At 56.1% G+C, this 22,153-nt stretch overlaps 2 protein-coding genes and 1 long non-coding RNA gene across 3 annotated transcripts; 2 read left to right on the forward strand and 1 right to left on the reverse strand.

Moving 5' to 3' along the window:
- Positions 1-5,480: 5,480 nt before the first annotated feature.
- Positions 5,481-14,683, reverse strand: LOC128089456 (uncharacterized). Its single transcript, XR_008210514.1, has 3 exons — positions 14,375-14,683; positions 5,754-5,838; positions 5,481-5,679 (listed from the first exon to the last, which is right to left on the reverse strand). It is a non-coding gene; the product is annotated as an uncharacterized LOC128089456 (long non-coding RNA).
- LOC128089446 (PHD finger protein 7-like) lies at positions 8,050-11,010 on the forward strand. The gene is made up of 9 exons (XM_052700904.1): positions 8,050-8,101; positions 8,296-8,387; positions 8,475-8,576; positions 8,835-8,959; positions 9,138-9,300; positions 9,401-9,507; positions 9,718-9,831; positions 9,970-10,095; positions 10,560-11,010. The coding sequence occupies exons 1-9, from the start codon at positions 8,050-8,052 to the stop codon at positions 11,008-11,010; spliced, it is 1,332 nt and encodes a 443-aa protein (XP_052556864.1).
- A 1,893-nt stretch (positions 14,684-16,576) lies between the features above and the next one.
- On the forward strand, positions 16,577-19,544 carry LOC128089445 (PHD finger protein 7-like). The gene is made up of 10 exons (XM_052700903.1): positions 16,577-16,628; positions 16,823-16,914; positions 17,002-17,103; positions 17,362-17,486; positions 17,665-17,827; positions 17,935-18,041; positions 18,252-18,365; positions 18,504-18,622; positions 18,790-18,857; positions 19,131-19,544. The coding sequence occupies exons 1-10, from the start codon at positions 16,577-16,579 to the stop codon at positions 19,542-19,544; spliced, it is 1,356 nt and encodes a 451-aa protein (XP_052556863.1).
- The last annotated feature ends 2,609 nt before the right edge of the window (positions 19,545-22,153 follow it).

Consider the following 22,153-nt stretch of genomic DNA (forward strand, 5'->3'; position numbering starts at 1 on the left):
AGCACAGATGATAAAAATATTTTTCAGAAAAATCAGCAGTTTTTAGAGCACATCCTAAAAAATCAATCCCAACCAAGACTGCACCCTTTTTAAGGCTTGATTTAGGTTGAGATACTTTTAAACCACTCTTAGCATAAGCTAAACATCATACAAAGCAGTCAAACCTGTTTTAACACAACAAGAAATGGATTTGGTTAACTTGATGCAATTTTACCAGAAGCAAACTGGCAGTACAACCCTGACCCCAGCAGCACAGAGGTTAGTTTGTTGGATTTTCTGGAGCACAACACTCACCTGGGAACCCCTTTCTGCCTGCTGAGGTTGTTTCTGGAACTCTCAGGCAGCTGCAGCACAAGACTGCAGATGCCATTATGCTTTCAGAATGACATGCAGAAGCTGGCAAAAGTGGTTAAAAAGTTATCTCCAAAATTCTGGTTGATAGTGGAAAGAGAAATAACAATTTTGCATTGATATGAATTTTTCCTCTGCTGTATTTAATTTTATTTTTTCTATGGTTGCATTTATCTTGCTCATCCTGTGTCCCATTCAGCTTTTTGCTTGGGGCTACATTGAATGAAAGAACATGAATGAAGCTCAAGGAATTTTTTTTTTTCCTGAGTTTCTACTGCTCAGTGGTGGAGAAAAACTTAAAAATGTGAGTAAAGTAGTTGCTATGTGGTTCACAATTGTAAAATGAAGAGAAGGGATATCACTACAGAGTGGACAAAGTGGTTTCTCAGGATCCTTTCTCCTAAGCTGAATTCGGCCATCTCCTGAATTCAGAATGCTTGGTAAGACAGGCAGCATCTCACTATGATTTGACTTCGACACTGAGAAAAAGTGGGGAGATGATGACTACTGGAGATTATTAACTGGAACGCTTTCTTACTGCCACTGAGCATCCTCACCTGTAATCACTCACAGTTTGAAAATACCTCTCCGTGAGGCTGTTGCACATTCCTATACCTCCTGCCGTGCACAACATGCTTCTTGCGGGCTTGGTCTCCAAGGATGCTTTCATTTAGTTCAGTGAGCCTGCAGACTGGATTTTTCCCTGCAGTTTTTAGGAGTCTTGATGTCATGATCCCAGAGCTACTCTACACCATCCAGTACCACTGCTGCCTTTCACACAAACTTTGCCATTTATAGAAGGCTTAGCAACTTCTGATTTCAAACACAGATCTCCCAGGACTCACAGTCATGATGGTGCAGGCCAGATATGAATTAGGTGAATTACCTCAAGCTGTTAGTTCTAGCACTGTCTCCTTCCAAGTAATTAATGGGGAGGAAGGAAGAGATGTCTTGCAGACTCCTGTGAGGTATGAGTTGGCTTACCCGGGAGCAGAAGAGGTCCCTGCTCATATGAGTATGGGCTCAGTGAAAGTGAGGACTACAGGCCATGTGAGTAGCCTGCTGTGCAGCGTGCTATATTCCACTCAATCACTAATGAAAGAAAAGGTATAGGGCTGGAGCCTGGAGTTAAGCCAGAAGAACCAGTAAAGGTAGCATAGCTCAACTGCAGTAAGGTGATTCTGCAGAAGGAGAAAAGACAGGAATTATCTAGCACTGGGCTTCAATTATGAGCCACAAACTTCTAGAATACTGTTGCAGTATTCAACAGCAATTGTTTTATAAACTTAGTCCTAGGGTTTTCCATCAGAGTAGAAAATGTCACTCGCTCCATATCCACCTCCAATCATAGAGATTCCTGGTCTGGGAATTTTCTTGAGTCGCAATGCCAAACACTCCTTCCCTTGAGTGCGAAATCATTATTGAGCTCTGCCAGGTCTGATCGCATGGCTGGGATATTCCTCAATAGAAGATGAACAAAAGCCCTAAAAGCACTGAAGGCTTCTGTGTGAGTTGAAGACCAGAGGAGGTTTTCTTTCTCTCTATTCTACTAGCTGCACCAATACTCCATTGAAATAAACATAGAAGATGATTTAACTACACAGACATGGGTTGAAATCACTTCCTCCATAGATAGCTTGCGTATAAACGCCTGTTGTCCTGAGGCCAGGAACCAGCCCAAATGAGAACCATCCCCTCAGTATCCATCAAAGAAATAACACATTTAAGAGATGTTGTGAAGAACTGACGAGAGCTTCCGCCCATGGATCTGATCTGAAAACCTGGTCCTTGCAAGGAGGTCAGTGGCAATGGCCTGAGCTTCTGAGGGGTACAGAAGCACCTGGCATAAGCAAAGATAAAGTTGATAATAACAGAAGTGATTATTTCTGTATACTTGAGGTGCAGCGGGGCCCAAATTTAAAAAAAAGAATTCAGTGCATTCAGTCATCCAAACACTTAGATACATTGCCTCCAAAGTCTTACTGTATTTCCATATGTTGGACTTGATGATCCTTATGGGCCTTTTCCAACTTGGGATGTTCTATGATTCTATGATTATTTTTTATTCCAAACCCACTATTGAACAAAAACTTAGAATAGCTATTACGCACACTACATTATCTTACTTTCAGTCTTCCATGAATGTAATCAAGCCCTAGGCTATACTGTATATTAAACCATGGCTTGGCATACTCCCTCCTCCCTGTATTTTTTCCTTATTTTGCTGATGCTGTAAGATTTTTTCCCACTGGAAGCGTATTATTTTTAATTAAAATAAATAGTTTCAATGTATCCATTCACAAATAATGTCGACTATCTAAAGAATGCTGGAGCAGATGTTGTAATTCACTTACTTCAAAAAATCTCCATCATGGTTGACGCATTTTTTCGGCCACTTCTGAGATTCTTTCTGGTCTAGTACTTTTCCCCTTCAACATTTTTTCTCTACTTCCACCATAGGTTCCTATCTTAGGATCTATGCAGCTGACTTACCAAGTACAGAGTTACAGTACGTAAGGTAACTCTTAGGAAGTAATGTGCATTGCCACAATCATTCAGCCCTTATGCTGGAGCCCATATGAAACACTGACAAACAAATAACAGAGGGATCTATCACTGTGGGACATGTACAAGAGGTTACATAAGGTTGAAGGATTCTCCACTCACTAACACTCCTGTATATCTTCAAAGTGCGGGTGGCAAAAAAATTTCAAGCAAACCAATCCAAGGTGAAGCCCTACCGGACCTGGTGCTCACCAGTGCAGAGGTGATAGGTGTTTTGGATCGCAGGATCCTGGGATGGCCCTGGCAGGCCTGGCAAGGGAGGCAGGAACTGTGTGAGCAGGTGGAAGATCTGCTCAGCATGGTGGCAGAGCTCAAGGAGGAGGTGGAGAGGTTACGGAGCATCAGGGAGTGAGAGCAAGAGATTGACCGTGGAGTAACTCCCAGGCGTGCCAGAGAGGAAGGCGCCAGGGAGGCAGCCCCCAGAAAGTGAGGGACCCCACCTCCTGTCACCGTCGGGCAGAAACGGGGGTTCTGAGAGATGGAGAGAACAGAACTGGAAGACAGCCCCAGCTCGGCATCGTGGGCGAACCTCTTCCTTGGCAACGTTACTTGCCCAGGTGCCCCTAAGTGACAGATGAGAGGCACTGTGGATTGAAGGGGAGGCGAGCGAGGAGGCACGGGAAGCTTTGCCTAAGACAGTGCCAAGGGCGAGGCGGCCGACTCTGCGTCTGCAGGCTGCCTCTGCTAAGACAGGCCGAAGGGTTGTTGCTGTAGGTGATTCCCTCCTCACGGGAACTGAGGGCCCCGTATGCAGACCGGACCCGACTCACACGGAGGTGGGCTGCCTCCCTGGGGCCCAGGTCAAGGACACAGCTAGAAAAACTAGAACCCGGATCTGGTTCATCCCTCTGATTACTACCTGTTACGGATGGTTCAGGCAGGCAGTGATGAAGGAGCTCAGAGCAGCCTGCAAACTATCAAAAAAGACTTCAGGGCTTTAGGGTGGTTGGTTGAGGGAGTGGGAGCACAACTGATATTTGCTTCTATCCTTCCTGGGCCGGTGAGGGACGCGGAGTGGGCTGGGAAAACCCAGGTAATGGGTGAGAGGCTGGTGCCTCTCAGGAACTTTGGGCTTTTTGACCGTGGGGCTATTTACTCCGCACGCGGTGTAATGGCTGCAGGCCTGTGTCACTTATCTCTAAGAGGGAAACGGATCCCAGCCCCAGAGCTAGCGGGGCTCATTGAGAGGGCTTGAAAGTAGGTAGGAAGGGGGAAGGGGATGCAATGAAGCTCGCTAGAGTGGAGCAAGTAAGGAAACGTTACTCCCATTTTTAAGAAAGGGAGAAAGGATGACCCGGGGAACTCCAGGCCGGTGAGCCTCACCTCTGTGCCTGGGAAGATCACGGAGCAGATCCTCCTGGTTACCACGTTAAGGCACATAGGAGACAAAGAGGTGATCCGAGACAGCCAGCATCTTGGCTTCACCAAGGGCAGATCGTGCCTGACCAGTCTGGTGGCCTTCTGTGATGGAGTGACTGCAATCGGTGTGTGGGGGAGGGGTGATGGATGTCACCCTCCTAGACTTCTGCGAAGCCTTTGACATGGTCCCTCGCCACGTCCTTCTCTCTAAATTGGAGAGGTACGGTTTTGAAAGGTGGACTGTTCAATGGATTAAGAGCTGGTTGGCCGGTCGCAGCCCCGGGGCTGTGATCGACGGTTCTGTGTCTGGGTGGGAGCCGGTCACAAGTGGTGGTGGTCCCCCAGGGCTCGTTCTTGCAACCGGTGCTCTTCCCCAATTTATCAGTGACACAGACGACGGCATCAAGTGCACCCTCAGCATGTTTGCAGACAACACCAAGCTGAGCAGTGCCATCAATCCGCTGGAGGGAAGGGAAGCCACCCAGAGGAGGCTGGACGGGCTGGAGAAGTGAGCCCCCGTGAACCTCATGAGGTTCAACAAGGCCACATGCAAGGTGTTGCACTTGGGCCGGGGAAATCCCAGCTATTTCTATAGACCGGGGCAGGATCTTCTTGAGAGCAGCCCTGCGGAGAAGAACTTGAGGGTCCTGGTAGACAAGAAGCTGGACATGAACCAGCAGTGTGTGCATTTACAGCCCAGCTGTCTATCTCAAAGTGCATAGTTCGGCACTTGGGCCGGAGGAATCCCAGGCATCCATAGAGATGGGAAGGAGAGGTCCTTGAGAGCAGCCCTGTGGAGAAGGACCTGGGGGTCTTGATAGATGAAAAACTTAGCATGAGCAGCAATGTACCCTTGCGGCTTGGAAGGCAAACGGTATCCTGGGCTCCATCAGAAGAGGGGTGGCCAGCAGGGACAGGGAGGTGATTGTCCCCCTCTGCTCTGCCCCTGGGAGGCCCCATCCGGAATACTGCGTCCAAGTGTGGAGCCCAGTCTCGCTCCAATTTATGGGAGGGAGATGAGGTTCTTTTAATATCTGTACACCCGGCGTGCGATTAAGAAACAACGGTTCATGTGTTGTTCCGACCGGTTTATTACAAAACCTAATCAGGGAGACGGGGAAGGGAAAGAGGGCGATAGAAAAGATGGGAAAGAAGCAAGAGTTGCGTAAGGCAGGGATGGTCACCAGCAGGATCCAGCGGGGGGGAGCGGGGGGCGAGAAGCAGCAGCGTGGCCGGCCTTGGGCAGCAAGCAGGTAGACGGGGAAGTCGCAGAGCCAGTCCTTGAAGCAGCAGCAGCGCTCCGGCAGCAGGCACAGGAGAGTTCAACAGCATGAAGGAGTCACCTCACGAGGAATCTGATCGTCAGGAATCCCTCTTCCTCATGAGGAATGTGCTGCCAGAAACCTCTGTTCTGCTTCATGAGGAATCTGCTGCCAGAAGCCTCTCTTCTGCTTCATGAGGAATCTGTTTCCAGAAACCTCTGTTCTGCTTCATGAGGAATCTGCTGCCAGAAACCTATCCTCATGGTTTTCAGTTCCTCTTTTATCCTCCTTGTTCTCCTGCCTGGGTGACAAGGATGGGCCTTGAGCAAGAGTCATTGAGTACCCCCTGAGATGGCCATCATCCTGAGATAAGTCCACACAAAGGAGCACTTCACAGCTATTTAGCTGCAGCTCATCTCGCTCTCCTTGCCCCTGGCCTTGTCCATCTGCGTCCCCCAGGCAAAGGATCTCACAACCTTTGCCCAGGACTTGCCGGGACTTGAACAAGTCCATCTGTGTCCCCAGCAAGCTTTGAGACACAGACGTTAACAGAATAATATCTTACATGCCCCCAGTACAAGAAAGACAGGGAGCTGTTGGACAGGGTCCAGAGGAGGGCCACGAAGATGGTCAGGGGACTGGAGCACGTCCACTGTGAAGACAGGCTGAGGGAGCTGGGCTTGTTCAGCCTGGAGACAAGAAGGCTGCGGGGTGACCTCGTTGCAGCCTTTCAGTACCTAAAGCGAGCCTACAAAGAGAAGGGGAATCAACTCTTGGAAAGGGTCGATAACTGCAGGACAAGGGGAAATGGTTTTAAGTTGGATGTCAGGGGGAAATTCTTTACAGAGAGAGCGGTGAGGTACTGGAACAGGCTGCCCAGAGAGGCCGTGGATGCCCCGTCCCTGGAGGCGTTCAAGGCCAGATTGGATGGGGCCCTGGGCAGCATGGTCTAGTGTTAAATGTGGAGCTTGTTGGCTCTGCATGTGGCAGGGGGATTGGAGATTCATGATCCTTGAGGTCCCTCCCAACCCTGTGATTCTGCAATTCTGTGTGATTCTGCGATCTGTGAAGCCTCGTGGAGAATAGGAGAGATGCCTGAAGGCTGGAGGATAGCCAATGTCATTCCAATCTTCAAAAAGGTCAGGAGGGAGGACTCAGGAAACGATAGGCCAATCAGGCTCACATCCATCGCTGGGAAAGTGTTGGAGCAACTCGCTCTGGATATCGTCTCAAAGCAGATGGGGAAAAAGAAGGGTTATCCGGAGTAGTAAACTTGGATTTACTACAGAAGGATCATGCCTGTCTGCTACCGTGGTAGCCTTGTGGGGGGTGTCAAGACTGGCTGGGTAGCTGCCTTAGTAATGCTGGATCTGACAGGCGTTTTGAATCGCAGGATCCTGGGATGGCTTGGGTTGGAAGGGACACTAAAGTCTATCAAGTTCCAGACTCCTGCAGTGTGTTGGTTGCCACCCACTAGATCGGGCTGCCTGGAGCCCTATCCAGCAGTGAGACCTTGAGCATCTCCACAGAGGGCGGAGATCCACATCTCCACCATCTAGGCGTGGCGGCTCTCCCATCAGCGTTGGCCTGACTTTCATGCAGAAGCTGACTTGCATGGTCAGGCTGCAGGAGCAGGGATGCTCCAGTGGGACTCCAGGACTGCAGCCCTGGGCAAGGCACAGCTCCTCTCCTGTCTCTGGCACGGTGACCATTGCCAGCAGGCCAAAGCAAGCACACTTCAGAAGATTTCCTGACTCATTTCATACGCAGGCTGGAAGGGAACTGTGCCCGGCCCGTGCCACTTTGCCTCTGGGAACTGTATGAGGCCTGAAGCTTTGATGTGTGAAGGCTTGGACACGAAAGGATCGTACAGCCCACCCAGCCCCAGGTGCCTGCCGTGGGACCTCTGCCACCCAGCAGGCCAGCTTAGAAGAGGGCCCTGTGCAACAAGGCCTGGAGCGCCTGCACCCACAGCTTCTCTGCGCAGCTGCGCCAGGGCCTCACCGCCCTCCGAGTGAGGAATTCCCTCTCGCAGGTCACCAGACCTCCTCTTTTCTCAGGTCAACACCTTGTCCCGTCACCAGCAGGCCGTGCAGAGTCGGCCAGCACACAGCACACACGCACGCGAGAAATGCCGGCTGTGCAGTTGACCCGCAGCCCTTTATTAGGCTCTGTGCTGCGACGTCCCAGCACGGGCGCGGTGCAGAAGGCCTGAGGGAGGCCGTCCTTGCCCCCTGCTGCTGGCAGCACCGGGCCCCTCACCCTGCGCTGCCCACAGGAGCCGCCGCCCTGCCGCGCCCTCAGCCTGGTGGTGAGGTGGTGACCGTGATGTCACAGTGGTGGCCATTGTGACCCGCGGGGCCGGGAGCAGAGCAAAGGCTGCCGGCCGGGGCCCTGCTCACTTCAGCCTGGTGAGGCGTGGAGAGAGGACGGACTTCCTCGACTCTCTTGTTTCTCACTGTGGAGGATCTTATAGGTTGTTTCCAACCTTGTGATTCTTGTGATTCTTGTGATGCCGAACATGGCGGAGAAGAAGGAGGAGGCCCCTGACTCCGGGGAGCCAGGTGAGAGCCCCGGCTCGGGCTGCGGCTGCCCGCTGCAGCTGCTGGGCCCGCGATGCCCCCTTCCCCTCCACCCCCTCCAGCTCTGCCCCTCAGGCAGCAGCACGGCAGGCTCGGAGCAGGCCCTGGGGACGGACGGCCCCCAGGAACACCCGGCCCTGCCAGGTGCTCACGGCTGCTCTCTCCTTCCTCTGCAGTGTGCGTGCTGTGCGGCCGCGCACAGGTGAACCCGGACATCTGCGGGCAGACATTTGCCAGCGGTGGGCTCTGTGCCCACGAATTCTGCTTGGTGAGTTCCCTCACGGGCCAGGGCTCCTGCCAGGGATGCTCCCTTCCTTTCCGGCCTCACGAGATCCCGCTCCTTTCTCTCCTGCAGGTCTTTGCCAACGGGCTTCTGCAGTGGAGATGCCCATCGGGGCAAATTTTTGGCTTCCCCGTTAGCGCCATCCAGCACACGCTCCAGCTGGCAGGCCAGAAGGTGAGGAGCTGAACGGAACGGGGAGCTTGGTAGGGGAAGAGGCTCGCACCGGCTTCGCCTGGACCCAAAGAAAGCCATTGCGGCCCTTCCAACCGGCTCCGGGACAAAGTCCCACCACAGCAGACGAGCCTCGTCTGCCAGGCAGCTCTGCAGAGTGTGAGGCAGCGGTGCCCACACCCTGCGCCCTGCCCGGAGAAGTGGGGCCGGCCGCCGAGGCCCCGAGCCCACCGCTAACGGGGGCTGCTCTGCTCTTTCCAGAACTGCTTTGTCTGTGGCGGGAGGGGAGCTGCCATCAGCTGCGCGGAAGCAGGCTGCGAGCGCAGCTTCCACCTGCCCTGCGCCGAGGACGGGCAGTGCGTCACGCAGCACTTTGGGCTGCACAGGTAAGGGCTGCCAGCAGCAGCCAAGCTGCCGTCCCTCGCTGTTGTTCCAGGGAGGAACCCGCAGCGACACCTCCAGCATCCTGCCAGAGCCAGAGCCCAGGCCTGGCGCTCTTTCCTGGTCCTCTGCCCTCCTCACAGCACTCCTCACCATGCCCACCCCTTCTGTCCTCCCGCCCAGGTCCTTCTGCTGGGAGCATCGCCCTCGGCAGGCAGCGGAGGCAGCTCCGTCGCAGAACACCATCTGCGTCATCTGCCTGGAGCCCGTGGGGGACTGCACGTCCTACCACACCATGGTGTGCCCGGTGTGCAAGCAGGCCTGGTTCCACCGGGGCTGCATCAGGGTAGGAGTCCTCCCCTCGCCCCGTGGGCACGGCTGGTGCTCTGCGGCAGCCAGCCCCCCCCGCTCACACTCACGCTCTCATGCTTGTGCTTCTCCTACAGAAACATGCCCTGCACGCCGCCACCATGCGCTTCTTCTGCCCTGTCTGCGGAGGAAAAACAAGATTCCGCTCCCAGATGACCACCCTGGGCATCCAAATCCCAATCAGGTTGGTGTCCTTCTGCCCGGCTTCGCAGACACTCAGGCACAGGTGTTGCTGTGCCTGCCCAGGAACTGCCCCTGGCCCTGGCAGGCCATCCTGCGAGCACTGGTCTCAGCTTCCTGGAGAGGCAGCGAATGAGGATGAGCAGGGATGCCCTGAATCTGCCTTGTGCCTGGGGCACCCGAGACTCACCAGATTCCCTCTCTTCTCCGGCAGACGACCATCTTGGTGGGACGACGCAGCATACCAGCCGCTGCGAGAAAGGCACAGGCGCTGCGACGCCAACCCGTGCATCCACCTAGGAGGCAGGGAGAGGGCACACGAGCAAGGGTGAGTGACCTCCGCAGTCCTCTGGGGCTCTGCGTGGGATCTCAGCCTTGCAGCAAGGACTGAGCACCGGAGCCATGCCGGCTGCTCCGTGCCCTGGCTCGCTTTGTCCTCACAGCCACAACCCGTTTGCTTCCGCAGGCTCTGGCAGCTGGTCATCTGCAGCTCCTGCGGCTCAGAAGGCACGCACTGGTGCTGCTCCTTCTGGGCCATGGGCACAAATGGCTGGGAGTGCGACACCTGCGCTGGCAGGAGCACCGGTAAGAGGCAAAGAGCCGCGTGCCGCGGGACTGGGGCCAGGCGAGGCCTGGCAACAGGTGCTCAGGGTGGCCTTGCCACAGTCTCTCTCTGCCCCATGAGGGATGGCAGCCTGTCCTGCCCTGGGGCTGCATGTTCACCCTGCTGAGCTTCCTGTCTCTCCTTACAGCCCCCCGCTCCAGCACCGAGCTTGCCAGCCCCAGCACTTCCAGCCAGGAGGTACCGGCGCCTTCCCCCGTCTCTGCAGGACCTGAAAACATCAGCTCTGGCCCTGCTACGCAGGCAGCTCCCGGCCCATCCTGCAACTCCCAGCTGCCTGAGCTCAGCGTCCAGCCCAGAGTGCCGGAGGCTGAGCAGACCGCCACCCGCTCACACCTCTCTGAGGAGCGGGACGCATCTCAGCAGCACCAAGGACGCGGTGCAGGAAGACGGGCACCAGCTGCAGGCGCTGAGACCTCCTCTGAGAGCCCCAGAAGACAGAGGACCACACGGTCCTCCAGAACCTCCCTGGCAGATGCAGCCAGAAATCGTCTCAGGCAGCGGGAGACCGGCCGCACAAGAAGCCGCTCCCCATTGCGAGGCCGGGCCTCGGGCTCCCAGAGTCGGCCCCGAAGACAGCGTGGTGGGAGCCGTACCACAGCCCAAGGTAGTCAGGGCGGCACCGGCACCTCGGCCACACCAGCACCACCGAGGTCCTCGAGGCCTTCCCCTCCGCCTGCACGCAGAAGACAGTCCAGGCAACGAGGGCGGGCCCCCACTCGAAGCCGATCCCCAGTGGGGCGTCGCGCTTCCACTTCCCGCAGCCGGTCCCGACGAGGCCGTGGGAGCCGGTTCAGGCAGCGGGGACCAGCCCGGGCACAAAGCCGCTCCCGGGCAAACCACCCGAGAAGACGGCCCCACGGCCAGTCCCAAAGACGGCGCTGATGCAGCCGTGTCCCATCCCCACGTGACGTGGGCTGTGGTCCCAAGCGGCACAGAAGATCAACCTTGAAGAGAGTCCACCCGTTCCACCTTCATCCTGCGGTGGACCAGCCCGGGCACAAAGCCGCTCCCGGGTCCAGCATCGCAGAAGACATCCCCACAACCAGTCCCAAAGTCGGCTTCCAGCAGCCGTGTCCATCCCCACGTGACGGTTGTGATTCCATCTTTCCCAAAAAATACACCTTCAACACCCTCCCCACATGTTGGCGTCACTCGTCTCTGTTTGTCCTGTGGTAGGCAGTGTTAGGAGCTGAGACCACGGGGTCGTCTTCTCCCCAGCACCTTCCCAGTTGGTTGTAGTGGCGTTATCTTCAGATCTACCTGTGTCCCTGAAGGGGGACAGCGGGCCCACAGGCCCACAGGCAGCTTGTGCGCAGCACCCACAGCACACTGCAGCGGCACGTGTGGGAGCTTGTGCAGGACAGCACAGAAGTACCGTCCCTCCTCACTTTGGAGACCAGTTTACCTACTGGCAGTCTCCAAGGCCACAGATTTACCATGGGGTCCTTCCTCCAGGCAACGAGCTTGCCCCACAAAGACTCCATCCTGACCCAGATGGAGGCCCTGCCCAAGAATGTGGCTGTTCAGGTCTCCGGCTGCATGCAGTGCCTGAGCCTGCTGCTGCCTGGCGAGGGAGGCAGGAACTGTGTGAGCAGGTGGAAGATCTGCTCAGCATGGTGGCAGAGCTCAAGGAGGAGGTGGAGAGGTTACGGAGCATCAGGGAGTGAGAGCAAGAGATTGACTGTGGAGTAACTCCCAGGCGTGTCAGAGAAGAAGGCGCCAGGGAAACAGCCCCCAGAAAGTGAGGGACCCCACCTCCTGTCACCGTCGGGCAGAAACGGGGGTTCTGAGAGATGGAGAGAACAGAACTGGAAGACAGCCCCAGCTCGGCATCGTGGGCGAACCTCTTCCTTGGCAACGTTACTTGCCCAGGTGCCCCTAAGTGACAGATGAGAGGCACTGTGGATTGAAGGGGAGATGAGCGAGGAGGCACGGGAAGCTTTGCCTAAGACAGTGCCAAGGGCGAGGCGGCCGACTCTGCGTCTGCAGGCTGCCTCTGCTAAGACAGGCCGAAGGGTTGTTGCTGCAGGTGATTCCCTCCTCACGGGAACTGAGGGCCCCGTATGCAGACCGGACCCGACTCACACGGAGGTGGGCTGCCTCCCTGGGGCCCAGGTCAAGGACACAGCTAGAAAAACTAGAACCCGGATCTGGTTCATCCCTCTGATTACTACCCGTTACGGATGGTTCAGGCAGGCAGTGATGAAGGAGCTCAGAGCAGCCTGCAAACTATCAAAAAAGACTTCAGGGCTTTAGGGTGGTTGGTTGAGGGAGTGGGAGCACAACTGATATTTGCTTCTATCCTTCCTGGGCCGGTGAGGGACGCGGAGTGGGCTGGGAAAACCCAGGTAATGGGTGAGAGGCTGGTGCCTCTCAGGAACTTTGGGCTTTTTGACCGTGGGGCTATTTACTCCGCACGCGGTGTAATGGCTGCAGGCCTGTGTCACTTATCTCTAAGAGGGAAACGGATCCCAGCCCCAGAGCTAGCGGGGCTCATTGAGAGGGCTTGAAAGTAAGTAGGAAGGGGGAAGGGGATGCAATGAAGCTCGCTAGAGTGGAGCAAGTAAGGAAACGTTACTCCCATTTTTAAGAAAGGGAGAAAGGATGACCCGGGGAACTCCAGGCCGGTGAGCCTCACCTCTGTGCCTGGGAAGATCACGGAGCAGATCCTCCTGGTTACCACGTTAAGGCACATAGGAGACAAAGAGGTGATCCGAGACAGCCAGCATCTTGGCTTCACCAAGGGCAGATCGTGCCTGACCAGTCTGGTGGCCTTCTGTGATGGAGTGACTGCAATCGGTGTGTGGGGGAAGGGTGATGGATGTCACCCTCCTAGACTTCTGCGAAGCCTTTGACATGGTCCCTCGCCACGTCCTTCTCTCTAAATTGGAGAGGTACGGTTTTGAAAGGTGGACTGTTCAATGGATTAAGAGCTGGTTGGCCGGTCGCAGCCCCGGGGCTGTGATCGACGGTTCTGTGTCTGGGTGGGAGCCAGTCACAAGTGGTGGTGGTCCCCCAGGGCTCGTTCTTGCAACCGGTGCTCTTCCCCAATTTATCAGTGACACAGACGACGGCATCAAGTGCACCCTCAGCATGTTTGCAGACAACACCAAGCTGAGCAGTGCCATCAATCCGCTGGAGGGAAGGGAAGCCACCCAGAGGAGGCTGGACGGGCTGGAGAAGTGAGCCCCCGTGAACCTCATGAGGTTCAACAAGGCCACATGCAAGGTGTTGCACTTGGGCCGGGGAAATCCCAGCTATTTCTATAGACCGGGGCAGGATCTTCTTGAGAGCAGCCCTGCGGAGAAGAACTTGAGGGTCCTGGTAGACAAGAAGCTGGACATGAACCAGCAGTGTGTGCATTTACAGCCCAGCTGTCTATCTCAAAGTGCATAGTTCGGCACTTGGGCCGGAGGAATCCCAGGCATCCATAGAGATGGGAAGGAGAGGTCCTTGAGAGCAGCCCTGTGGAGAAGGACCTGGGGGTCTTGATAGATGAAAAACTTAGCATGAGCAGCAATGTACCCTTGCGGCTTGGAAGGCAAACGGTATCCTGGGCTCCATCAGAAGAGGGGTGGCCAGCAGGGACAGGGAGGTGATTGTCCCCCTCTGCTCTGCGCTTGGGAGGCCCCATCCGGAATACTGCGTCCAAGTGTGGAGCCCAGTCTCGCTCCAATTTATGGGAGGGAGATGAGGTTCTTTTAATATCTGTACACCCGGCGTGCGATTAAGAAACAACGGTTCATGTGTTGTTCCGACCGGTTTATTACAAAACCTAATCAGGGAGACGGGGAAGGAAAAGAGGGCGATAGAAAAGATGGGAAAGAAGCAATAGTTGCGTAAGGCAGGGATGGTCACCAGCAGGATCCAGCGGGGGGAAGCGGGGGGCGAGAAGCAGCAGCGTGGCCGGCCTTGGGCAGCAAGCAGGTAGACGGGGAAGTCGCAGAGCCAGTCCTTGAAGCAGCAGCAGCGCTCCGGCAGCAGGCACAGGAGAGTTCAACAGCATGAAGGAGTCACCTCACGAGGAATCTGATTGTCAGGAATCCCTCTTCCACATGAGGAATGTGCTGCCAGAAACCTCTGTTCTGCTTCATGAGGAATCTGCTGCCAGAAGCCTCTCTTCTGCTTCATGAGGAATCTGCTGCCAGAAACCTCTGTTCTGCTTCATGAGGAATCTGCTGCCAGAAACCTATCCTCATGGTTTTCAGTTCCTCTTTTATCCTCCTTGTTCTCCTGCCTGGGTGACAAGGATGGGCCTTGAGCAAGAGTCATTGAGTACCCCCTGAGATGGCCATCATCCTGAGATAAGTCCACACAAAGGAGCACTTCACAGCTATTTAGCTGCAGCTCATCTCGCTCTCCTTGCCCCTGGCCTTGTCCATCTGCGTCCCCCAGGCAAAGGATCTCACAACCTTTGCCCAGGACTTGCCGGGACTTGAACAAGTCCATCTGTGTCCCCAGCAAGCTTTGAGACACAGACGTTAACAGAATAATATCTTACATGCCCCCAGTACAAGAAAGACAGGGAGCTGTTGGACAGGGTCCAGAGGAGGGCCACGAAGATGGTCAGGGGACTGGAGCACGTCCACTGTGAAGACAGGCTGAGGGAGCTGGGCTTGTTCAGCCTGGAGACAAGAAGGCTGCGGGGTGACCTCGTTGCAGCCTTTCAGTACCTAAGGGGAGCCTACAAAGAGAAGGGGAATCAACTCTTGGAAAGGGTCGATAACTGCAGGACAAGGGGAAATGGTTTTAAGTTGGATGTCAGGGGGAAATTCTTTACAGAGAGAGCGGTGAGGTACTGGAACAGGCTGCCCAGAGAGGCCGTGGATGCCCCGTCCCTGGAGGCGTTCAAGGCCAGATTGGATGGGGCCCTGGGCAGCGTGGTCTAGTGTTAAATGTGGAGCTTGTTGGCTCTGCATGTGGCAGGGGGATTGGAGATTCATGATCCTTGAGGTCCCTCCCAACCCTGTGATTCTGCAATTCTGTGTGATTCTGCGATCTGTGAAGCCTCGTGGAGAATAGGAGAGATGCCTGAAGGCTGGAGGATAGCCAATGTCATTCCAATCTTCAAAAAGGTCAGGAGGGAGGACTCAGGAAACGATAGGCCAATCAGGCTCACATCCATCGCTGGGAAAGTGTTGGAGCAACTCGCTCTGGATATCGTCTCAAAGCAGATGGGGAAAAAGAAGGGTTATCCGGAGTAGTAAACTTGGATTTACTACAGAAGGATCATGCCTGTCTGCTACCGTGGTAGCCTTGTGGGGGGTGTCAAGACTGGCTGGGTAGCTGCCTTAGTAATGCTGGATCTGACAGGCGTTTTGAATCGCAGGATCCTGGGATGGCTTGGGTTGGAAGGGACACTAAAGTCTATCAAGTTCCAGACTCCTGCAGTGTGTTGGTTGCCACCCACTAGATCGGGCTGCCTGGAGCCCTATCCAGCAGTGAGACCTTGAGCATCTCCACAGAGGGCGGAGATCCACATCTCCACCATCTAGGCGTGGCGGCTCTCCCATCAGCGTTGGCCTGACTTTCATGCAGAAGCTGACTTGCATGGTCAGGCTGCAGGAGCAGGGATGCTCCAGTGGGACTCCAGGACTGCAGCCCTGGGCAAGGCACAGCTCCTCTCCTGTCTCTGGCACGGTGACCATTGCCAGCAGGCCAAAGCAAGCACACTTCAGAAGATTTCCTGACTCATTTCATACGCAGGCTGGAAGGGAACTGTGCCCGGCCCGTGCCACTTTGCTTCTGGGAACTGTATGAGGCCTGAAGCTTTGATGTGTGAAGGCTTGGACACGAAAGGATCGTACAGCCCACCCAGCCCCAGGTGCCTGCCGTGGGACCTCTGCCACCCAGCAGGCCAGCTTAGAAGAGGGCCCTGTGCAACAAGGCCTGGAGCGCCTGCACCCACAGCTTCTCTGCGCAGCTGCGCCAGGGCCTCACCGCCCTCCGAGTGAGGAATTCCCTCTCGCAGGTCACCAGACCTCCTCTTTTCTCAGGTCAACACCTTGTCCCGTCACCAGCAGGCCGTGCAGAGTCGGCCAGCACACAGCACACACGCACGCGAGAAATGCCGGCTGTGCAGTTGACCCGCAGCCCTTTATTAGGCTCTGTGCTGCGACGTCCCAGCACGGGCGCGGTGCAGAAGGCCTGAGGGAGGCCGTCCTTGCCCCCTGCTGCTGGCAGCACCGGGCCCCTCACCCTGCGCTGCCCACAGGAGCCGCCGCCCTGCCGCGCCCTCAGCCTGGTGGTGAGGTGGTGACCGTGATGTCACAGTGGTGGCCATTGTGACCCGCGGGGCCGGGAGCAGAGCAAAGGCTGCCGGCCGGGGCCCTGCTCACTTCAGCCTGGTGAGGCGTGGAGAGAGGACGGACTTCCTCGACTCTCTTGTTTCTCACTGTGGAGGATCTTATAGGTTGTTTCCAACCTTGTGATTCTTGTGATTCTTGTGATGCCGAACATGGCGGAGAAGAAGGAGGAGGCCCCCGACTCCGGGGAGCCAGGTGAGAGCCCCGGCTCGGGCTGCGGCTGCCCGCTGCAGCTGCTGGGCCCGCGATGCCCCCTTCCCCTCCACCCCCTCCAGCTCTGCCCCTCAGGCAGCAGCACGGCAGGCTCGGAGCAGGCCCTGGGGACGGACGGCCCCCAGGAACACCCGGCCCTGCCAGGTGCTCACGGCTGCTCTCTCCTTCCTCTGCAGTGTGCGTGCTGTGCGGCCGCGCACAGGTGAACCCGGACATCTGCGGGCAGACATTTGCCAGCGGTGGGCTCTGTGCCCACGAATTCTGCTTGGTGAGTTCCCTCACGGGCCAGGGCTCCTGCCAGGGATGCTCCCTTCCTTTCCGGCCTCACGAGATCCCGCTCCTTTCTCTCCTGCAGGTCTTTGCCAACGGGCTTCTGCAGTGGAGATGCCCAGCGGGGGAAATTTTTGGCTTCCCCGTTAGCGCCATCCAGCACACGCTCCAGCTGGCAGGCCAGAAGGTGAGGAGCTGAACGGAACGGGGAGCTTGGTAGGGGAAGAGGCTCGCACCGGCTTCGCCTGGACCCAAAGAAAGCCATTGCGGCCCTTCCAACCGGCTCCGGGACAAAGTCCCACCACAGCAGACGAGCCTCGTCTGCCAGGCAGCTCTGCAGAGTGTGAGGCAGCGGTGCCCACACCCTGCGCCCTGCCTGGAGAAGTGGGGCCGGCCGCCGAGGCCCCGAGCCCACCGCTAACGGGGGCTGCTCTGCTCTTTCCAGAACTGCTTTGTCTGTGGCGGGAGGGGAGCTGCCATCAGCTGCGCGGAGACAGGCTGCCAGCGCAGCTTCCACCTGCCCTGCGCCGAGGACGGGCAGTGCGTCACGCAGCACTTTGGGCCGCACAGGTAAGGGCTGCCAGCAGCAGCCAAGCTGCCGTCCCTCACTGTTGTTCCAGGGAGGAACCCGCAGCGACACCTCCAGCATCCTGCCAGAGCCAGAGCCCAGGCCTGGCGCTCTTTCCTGGTCCTCTGCCCTCCTCACAGCACTCCTCACCATGCCCACCCCTTCTGTCCTCCCGCCCAGGTCCTTCTGCTGGGAGCATCGCCCTCGGCAGGCAGCGGAGGCAGCTCCGTCGCAGAACACCATCTGCGTCATCTGCCTGGAGCCCGTGGGGGACTGCACGTCCTACCACACCATGGTGTGCCCGGTGTGCAAGCAGGCCTGGTTCCACCGGGGCTGCATCAGGGTAGGAGTCCTCCCCTCGCCCCGTGGGCACGGCTGGTGCTCTGCGGCAGCCAGCCCCCCCCGCTCACGCTCACGCTCACGCTCACGCTCACGCTTGTGCTTCTACAGAAACATGCCCTGCACGCCGCCACCATGCGCTTCTTCTGCCCTGTCTGCGGAGGAAAAACAAGATTCCGCTCCCAGATGACCACCCTGGGCATCCAAATCCCAATCAGGTTGGTGTCCTTCTGCCCGGCTTCGCAGACACTCAGGCACAGGTGTTGCTGTGCCTGCCCAGGAACTGCCCCTGGCCCTGGCAGGCCATCCTGCGAGCACTGGTCTCAGCTTCCTGGAGAGGCAGCGAATGAGGATGAGCAGGGATGCCCTGAATCTGCCTTGTGCCTGGGGCACCCGAGACTCACCAGATTCCCTCTCTTCTCCGGCAGACGACCATCTTGGTGGGACGACGCAGCATACCAGCCGCTGCGAGAAAGGCACAGGCGCTGCGACGCCAACCCGTGCATCCACCTAGGAGGCAGGGAGAGGGCACACGAGCAAGGGTGAGTGACCTCCGCTGTCCTCTGGGGCTCTGTGTGGGATCTCAGCCTTGCAGCAAGGACTGAGCACCGGAGCCATGCCGGCTGCTCCGTGCCCTGGCTTGCTTTGTCCTCACAGCCACAACCCGTTTGCTTCCGCAGGCTCTGGCAGCTGGTCATCTGCAGCTCCTGCGGCTCAGAAGGCACGCACTGGTGCTGCTCCTTCTGGGCCATGGGCACAAATGGCTGGGAGTGCGACACCTGCGCTGGCAGGAGCACCGGTAAGAGGCAAAGAGCCGCGTGCCGCGGGACTGGGGCCAGGCGAGGCCTGGCAACAGGTGCTCAGGGTGGCCTTGCCACAGTCTCTCTCTGCCCCATGAGGGATGGCAGCCTGTCCTGCCCTGGGGCTGCATGTTCACCCTGCTGAGCTTCCTGTCTCTCCTTACAGCCCCCCGCTCCAGCGCCGAGCTTGCCAGCCCCAGCACTTCCAGCCAGGAGGTACCGGCGCCTTCCCCCGTCTCTGCAGGACCTGAAAACATCAGCTCTGGCCCTGCTACGCAGGCAGCTCCCGGCCCATCCTGCAACTCCCAGCTGCCTGAGCTCAGCGTCCAGCCCAGAGTGCCGGAGGCTGAGCAGACCGCCACCCGCTCACACCTCTCTGAGGAGCGGGATGCATCTCAGCAGCACCAAGGACGCGGTGCAGGAAGACGGGCACCAGCTGCGGGCGCTGAGACCTCCTCTGAGAGCCCCAGAAGACAGAGGACCACACGGTCCTCCAGAACAACCCAGGCATCTGAGGCCACAAATCGTCTCAGGCAGCGGGAGACCGGCCGCACAAGAAGCCGCTCCCCATTGCGAGGCCGGGCCTCGGGCTCCCAGAGTCGGCCCCGAAGACAGCGTGGTGGGAGCCGTACCACAGCCCGAGGTAGTCAGGGCGGCACCTGCACCTCGGCCACACCAGCACCACCGAGGTCCTCGAGGCCTTCCCCTCCGCCTGCACGCAGAAGACAGTCCAGGCAACGAGGGCGGGCCCCCACTCGAAGCCGATCCCCAGTGGGGCGTCGCGCTTCCACTTCCCGCAGCCGGTCCCGACGAGGCCGTGGGAGCCGGTTCAGGCAGCGGGGACCAGCCCGGGCACAAAGCCGCTCCCGGGCAAACCACCCGAGAAGACGGCCCCACGGCCAGTCCCAAAGACGGCGCTGATGCAGCCGTGTCCCATCCCCACGTGACGTGGGCTGTGGTCCCAAGCGGCACAGAAGATCAACCTTGAAGAGAGTCCACCCGTTCCATCTTCATCCTTCGGTGGACCAGCCCGGGCACAAAGCCGCTCCCGGGTCCAGCATCGCAGAAGACATCCCCACAACCAGTCCCAAAGTCGGCTTCCAGCAGCCGTGTCCATCCCCACGTGACGGTTGTGATTCCATCTTTCCCAAAAAATACACCTTCAACACCCTCCCCACATGTTGGCGTCACTCGTCTCTGTTTGTCCTGCGGTAGGCAGTGTTAGGAGCCGAGACCACGGGGTCGTCTTCTCCCCAGCACCTTCCCAGTTGGTTGTAGTGGCGTTATCTTCAGATCTACCTGTGTCCCTGAAGGGGGACAGCGGGCCCACAGGCCGAATGGCCTGACACAAAAGTGTGGCGGGGTTACATCTCATCTTTCTGTTTGAATTTGAGAGGTTTGGAGTTGAAAGATGGACTGTTCAATGGATAATGAACTGGTTGGCTGGTCACAGCCGCAGTGTTGTGATTGATGTTTCTGTGAGTGGAAGCTAGTCATAAGAGATATCTCGCAGGGTTGTTCTTGGGACTGGGGCTCTTCTACATCTGTCAGTGACATAGATAGCTGCATAGATAGCTGCATAGTGCACTTTCGGCATTTTGGTAGACAACACCAAGCTGAGCATTGCCATCAGTACATTGCAGGGAAGGCATCCAGATGATCCTGGACTGGCTTGGCCCACGTGAATCTCATGAGGTTCAACAAGGCCAAATGTGAGGTGTTGCACTTGGGCCAGAGCAATCCCAGTTCTTTATATAGACTGGGGAAGGATCACCTTGAGAGGAGCCCTGCAGAAAAGGATTTGGTGGTCCTGGTGGACAAGAAGCTGGACATGAGCCAGCAGTGTGCATTTACAGCTCAGATGGCCAAGTATATCCTGGGCTGCACTAAAAGGGGTGGCCAGGAGGGAGAGGGTGGTGATTGTCCCCCTCTTCTGCTCTTGGGAGGCCCCTTCTGCAGCACTGCGTCCAGGCCTGAGGACCTCAGCTCAAGAAAGTTGCAGTGGTCTTGAAGTGGGTCCAGAGGAGGGCTACTAAGATGGTCCAGAAGGCTGGAGCACTTCTCCTATGCGGAAAGATTGAGGGAACCGGGCTTGTTTAGCGTGTAGAAAAGAAGGCTCCAGGAAGGTCTCCTTGTGGCCTTCAAGTACTTGGATAGAGTGTATAAACAGGAGAGGGAATGGCTGTTTATGAGGGTGGATAGTGATATGACAAGAGGGAATGGTTTTAAACTGAGACAGGAAGCTCAGGTTAGATATTAGGAGGAAGTTTTCCCCTCAGAGGGTGGTGAGGCACTGGAACAGGTTGCCCAAGGAGGCTGTGGATGCCCCATCCCTGCAGCCATTCAAGGCCAGGCTGGATGTGGCTCTGGGCAGCCTGATCTGCTGGTTGGCGACCCTGCACACAGCAGGGGGGTTGAAACTAAATGATCATTGTGGTTCTTCTCAACCCAGGCCATTCTACAATTCTATGATTCTGTGATTCTATGGTTCAGTTCACTCCCTGCCAATAGGGAGAAACAGTTCATTATTGTATTGTTTTGTAACTTAATCGAAAGTTTATACACTTTTGCTTTTTTTTTTTTTTTCATCAAATTAATCACCTCTAGTTGCTTATAGGAGAGTCCAGGTAATATTTTGTAAATATTTCATGACTCTTGTTTGGCTCTACTGTTCTTATTGTGAAGATGTCATAGCACATTCGTGCCAAGGTCCAAGTAGGAAACTGGTGATTATGTCTGCAGCCTGCATGAAAAAGCGAAGGGATTACCCTGCAAATGTTGTGGAATACCAATGAGCAATGATCCATTTCCTACCTATTTGAAATATTCAGAGACATCATCTGATTGATTTCTGTTCTTGTGAGTAAGCCACTCTTCTAACAGAAGCTCTATCTAGACATGGCCCAGAGGCCGAAGTGTACAACAGCTCTAGGAGTGATAGGCATTTCAGTGAATTGGTTTCAGCAGGTTCCTCAGGGTTTTCCCCCTGATTGCAGTGTTAAAGATGAAGCGGAGAGCAGACCATCTCACTGGGCCATTTGATTTCTGTTCTGAGCTGTGGCTTTTTGTCAGCGCTCAAGAATTTATGCAATGTAAGACACATGCTCTCAGATGATACTTATGGTCAATCTTTTTTCTGGGCTAGTTTTGGAAGAAGACCCTAAGGCTTACAGCTGTTCTCAAAATCATTGGTTGGGAACCAAAAGACAGACTTCAAAGAAAATAATTTTCTTCGATCTTCTCCTGAAAAGACTATATCATTCCTAATGTGGCTATCCACTATCAGCTTTTGAAGACAAATGACAGACATTGTTTTGAGCCACCATTCCCCGTGTGAAGTCCAGACGCACAGTAGTAACACAGAGTTATATCTTTCAGATCCTGTACAAAGCAAATCACATAATACTGAGACACTGTTGTCTGATTTTGCTTCTGTTCCTGTAAATAGAAATTTCACTGCATTTTTCTGTGATGCCAAAACCTACAGTACAATGTGCACATTTCAGACACATCTGACCATGCAAACTCAC

Source organism: Tympanuchus pallidicinctus, unplaced genomic scaffold, assembly GCF_026119805.1.
Source record: "Tympanuchus pallidicinctus isolate F22 unplaced genomic scaffold, pur_lepc_1.0 scaffold4, whole genome shotgun sequence".
NCBI lineage: Eukaryota > Metazoa > Chordata > Aves > Galliformes > Phasianidae > Tympanuchus > Tympanuchus pallidicinctus.